The following is a 4,965-nucleotide window of genomic DNA, read 5'->3' as shown; positions in this document are numbered from 1 at the left end:
GGGAGACGACTGACATTTCAGGCTACCGTATTTAGAGCTTATCAGGAATAATCATATCCGGAATTATCTTGTTGTTTCAAACTTCTGGAAGACGAAATTCTATTTTTAACATTTTATACTTGTGTTTTTACTTTTTGGGGGCTCGGTAAATATCCACCACTAGCCACCGACACTGAGGTGAATAGTTGTTTTAGTATGTACTAAAAGAGTGAGATAATATACCATTTATTCCTGCAAAGATTACAACATTTTCGGGCGCAAATCCGCGCGAAATCCGGATATCCGGAATTTGAGTAGCCAATCAGCGCGCGCATATAACGCTCTCCGCTGTTTTACTATATACAAAATAGATTTAGCCAAGCTCAAAAGGGGAGCTCTCGTTATTTATTACGTAAACCTGGCTTCAGCCTCGGATCCAATCGAAAACTAGTACCTGGTCAGCAGTCAACTTTTAAAAAGCTTCAAATAAGAGCCCTTGATATGGTCATGTGATACTGGTGCGCAGATGCCTTGTTTTGGCAATTAGCGAGAACATGGATTTTCAATGTCATAGATGTTCCTGCCAAAAAAAACGCGGGTTGCACCAGTTTCACATTGGCATACATGGAGGGGTGGACGTACGGTGACCAGACAGATGGGTTACCATACTTTCTTACAAATGGTGCTCCGAGGGCGCGCGCCTTCGAGCTCCGCTAATAATACATTTTACTTTAAGTAACAAAGACATGTAAACTGTTTTTCAAGAGGTGCATTGCAAATCCAAACAAACGCTTATTTTACTTAATGTCGGCAAAAATGAAGCTTGTATTGGGTGAAAATCCAAATCCTCTGGTCACAATGCCAACTATGTTTTGTTCCTGTCCTGTTTTTGTCATGAAAGGACCTTCACCCTAAAGAAGTGAGAATGAAAGAAAAGATGCCTGTCAAACCTTGGTTTTGGTTATTACTAGATATAATAGCATCTCAATAATAGCAGAGCTCCGGCGGGCGTACCATATTTTGGGAAATATATCGGTGCGAGAAATCTTGGTTATGACGTCAGGGTACGCTCGCCCGTACAGACTGTCGGGGTAGAGGTGAGGGGAAAACATGCTCTGGGGACGGGAGCGTTCGGTCAATATTATTTTCCTTGTAATAATAAAAATCAATACGCTGCATCCCCCAAAACCATATAAACTCTTAATTTTTTTTACCTTTTCAGTAATATTAATATAAACAGGCAAACAAAGTGATTTGCATCTCAACTACTTCCAAATAGTCGGTCCATGACAGGATTTTCCAGTTGTCCCAAATCTGATAAAATTTATAAGAGTTTACATGGTTTGGGGGAACACAGCCTCAAAATTAGAGACATTTGTATCAAGGAAAATACACGACTGTGATGGTATTTGGTAACCTACTCAGTATGGCGGTACACTCTTCTTGTAAACTTGCCTAGTATTTTAGGGGATATTTATTAAATTTTTGCACCTCTTTTTGTTTTAACTAGTTTTAGATTGTTTTGTTGGGTTTTCTTTATTTGATTGCCTTTCGTCAAGGCTAAAGAAAAAAAATTCAAGATTGTTTTATCCCGTAAATAGGACGTTTTCAACCAACCTCTGGAGACACCAATAACAATAGAGAAATGTTAGAATTCTGGCCTTGGTTGTTTAAAAGGTGGTAGCACTATCCACTGGATAAATCACTATCCAGCGGATAAACACTAGCAAAACCATTTGTGTTATCCAATAGATAGCGATTTATCGAATGGATAGCGCTATCCACCCTTCGAACAACTGGGGCCTGGTGGACAAACAAAAGAAGCTAATGAGAATTCTTTTGTTTTCGTCCACCAACATGGCAGCGGTGACGTCAAGTGAAAATCTCCTATTCGTTGTTTAAGTAAGGCCAATAAGAATAAATACAATGTAACCCGGGAGCTCCGCTTTTAGGCTTGGCTAAACCTATGAAAATTGTGACCACTATCACCATTATCTTCACAATCATAATCGCAAACATCATCATCATCATCATCATCATCATCATCATCATCATCATCATCATCATCATTATCTATATTCCCCAAAAGTAATAAAAGCAGAAAATTCAGCCTGATACTTTTCGTAGCAATGCTTGCCAATCAGTCAAGATGACCGTCGCAAAGTTGATTGTTACACCTTACCATTCAAAGTTGTTCTTACAGCGGAATGTACTTTCCATGTTGTACTTCCATCTCGGTCTCCTGAGGTGAGCCGGCTCCCACTGGTGATGCTGCCACTACCAACTGAGGAGGAGTAGGACCACCAACTGCTCCAATAGGCATTGAAGCACTGGTAGCTTGCATTCCCTGTGCATACATATAGGACGCCTGCACTGGAAGGACGCCACCAGCTGGTTGTAGTGGAAAGGCAACTTGGACACCATCTGTACTTAGGGCCATTGTTTGACCAGGGATCCCAGCAAATGCCACTGTTGGTCCCTGATAGCAATTGCAAAAATACTTCAAGCCTTATTACAAGGATGGCATATAAAACTGGTTATGGTGCAAGGGAAATGTCAAAAAACTTTCGTTGTGTTTTGCTTCCGCTAAAATCACAACGAGTTGATCACCGTATAGTTATGCATAAATTATAATGTTGCAGTTATCACACTGCCAGCTGAGTACATGGTTGTTTACCATTTACAAGCAGAGACCGGTTGGTACTAGGTTTGTTCAAATGGTAAGCAAAAACTCCCTAATGGGTAATTTAGTTGTGATCGGCGTGTACCATTTACAAAATCTGTTCAATATTACCGAGAGAGTCTGGAGGGAGGCAAAATCATGGAGGAATGCAAATGGTAAACACATTTTCCATTTGGAAATTCCGTTTGGGAATTTTGGACTACCTTTCAAGAAATCCCGTTTTCTCCGGGAATTTTCCGTCTGGGAAGACCAAAATAGGCTTACCATTTACATTCCAACCGAAATTTCCGGATTTTTTCGGAAAATGGTAAACAACCCATGTGTCTATCACTCATTTGTCTATCAAGGGCAACTTCTGGTGCTAGTTTTAAGGTCATAAAAGGTCTACTTATACACTGCTGAATGGAAAAAAAGATGAGTGAAATTTATACTAACTACAGGTGGCCCAAGCAAGTTTCAACAATTTGGAGGGAATATCTTATTGAAAGATTAATTCTACAACACTGTTTCACATTATCAACAATAACTGCTTAACAACGTGCACTCGCTATAATAGGTTACCGTGGCAACAAAAACGCCCAATATTTTGTCTTTAAATCCTTATCTCTCAAAAACTACACATGTAGCTCAGTGACCCCCATTTCTTTATTGCTTAAAATAGATTAGCAGGCTAAGATAAAACTCTCTGAAAAGTTAGAAAAAATCTCTGGAACAGATTCACAGCCATCTTCACAACTGACAAAAAATTTAAGGTGGCTCAGTTGCCATTGTAAAGCAGTTAGGTAGATTCAATCCTTCCAAAAAGTGCAGCTTGTTTAAAGTGTCAAAAAAGGTTTGAGCCTCCTTATACATGTATGTATGCTTATGGAAATATGAGTATGAGAGTGCCCAATAACTTATCATTAACACTTTTTGTAAGAGATCTCAGTAAGGGATAAAATTGAGACAATCGAAATTTTTACAGTTTCTTCAAAAGTACTTTTATTTCTATCTGACAGCTTTTGCATGAATTAATTAAAAGCACATATTTATGTAAGAGAACTGAGGTAAGAGATAGTGACACTTAGACTACAAAATAATATTTTGCTATGACTATGACGAAAGATTTGGATCGGATTAATGGAAGACTAACCTGAGCAGGACCACAACAAGGTTTCATCACACAAAGACAAACTGCTGCCCAAATACCCATCACAAACTCCACAATGCCAAGGATCAAGACAATGACACTGAGTGCCATTTTTGTAGTATACGAGTACTGATAAGATCTATATCTGTAGTATCTATAATTATAACCATCATAGTAGTCGTAGTAGTTGTCTACATAGGCAATCATTACACTGTAGCAAATTATGATTATTCCACCAAACACAGCAGATGTGATGGAGAATCCCATGAATACACCAGCCTACATAGATAGAAACAGGAAGGAAAAAAAAAAGGTTATGCTCGTCCATCAGCATACACACAAACATAAAAAAATTATAAATTATAAAACTTTAGTTCACCTTGGATTTACACATAGTGTAGCTCAAATGGGGAGCCAGTAACTCTGAATCATTGTCACAATCATCATCATCATCGTCAACCATACATACCTCTTACTAACCTCGTTTTCTCGGTCCGTACTGTAAGTTACGGACCGAGTTTTTTCCCGTTGATTTATGGCCCGCGCGCTTCGCGCTTGGGCCATAAATCAACGAGAAAAAACGAGGATCCGTAACTTACATGTACAGTATGGACTGAGCAAACGAGGTTAGTAAGATATTTATTATATCTCTGAGGTTAACCGGCGCGCGGGCAAGGAAACTAGTCAAAGTTCAACTGCCACAAAGAATGCCGCGCCAAAATCCCAAAACTAAATCTTCTTGGCTGTTAAGTTTGAAATAGTTGCTTGCAAGATTCAAACAGTTTTCAGTACAAGAAATGACATGAAAAACTCGCTAGATGATGTTTTGTCGAAATTTTTAATTTAGCGGGCTGTACAGCGGGCCGTACTGTAGAATACGGCCCGCTCATTTAGCCAATTACAGCGCGTGTACTATCTGAGAGATATAATAAATAATTTTATTTTGTTCTTTGCCTTAATATCTTTGAAGTACCTTTATTATTATAATCTTTTTTTGCAAATGTACATGAGCTACTGTAGTTTCTATATATGGGCAATTCCAATAGATGTATTAGTTGGAATTATACCCTGTACTGCAATGTGGACATAATATAGTGCTCAGAAAATAAAATTCCACTTCGCTGGTGACAATGATCTACTAGGGGAGTCCTCAAATTCTAGGTTTATTTTTTGT

The 4,965-nt window shown here is 38.7% G+C and overlaps 1 protein-coding gene across 1 annotated transcript in view; it reads right to left on the bottom strand.

Moving 5' to 3' along the window:
• Nucleotides 1–362: 362 nt before the first annotated feature.
• LOC138033739 (uncharacterized) overlaps nt 363–4,965 on the bottom strand; it is a 16,886-nt gene continuing 12,283 nt past the window's right edge. Inside the window, exons 3-5 of the mRNA XM_068881547.1 lie at nt 3,795–4,070; nt 2,162–2,458; nt 363–890 (exon numbers count right to left, since the gene is read on the bottom strand). Of these exons, the coding sequence (XP_068737648.1) occupies nt 2,177–2,458; nt 3,795–4,070 (558 nt within the window). The 3' untranslated portion in view covers nt 363–890; nt 2,162–2,176. The remainder of the gene's footprint in view (nt 891–2,161; nt 2,459–3,794; nt 4,071–4,965) is intronic.

This window comes from Montipora capricornis, chromosome 14, assembly GCF_036669925.1.
Source record: "Montipora capricornis isolate CH-2021 chromosome 14, ASM3666992v2, whole genome shotgun sequence".
NCBI lineage: Eukaryota > Metazoa > Cnidaria > Anthozoa > Scleractinia > Acroporidae > Montipora > Montipora capricornis.
This window is presented reverse-complemented; position numbering and strand designations above follow the sequence as displayed.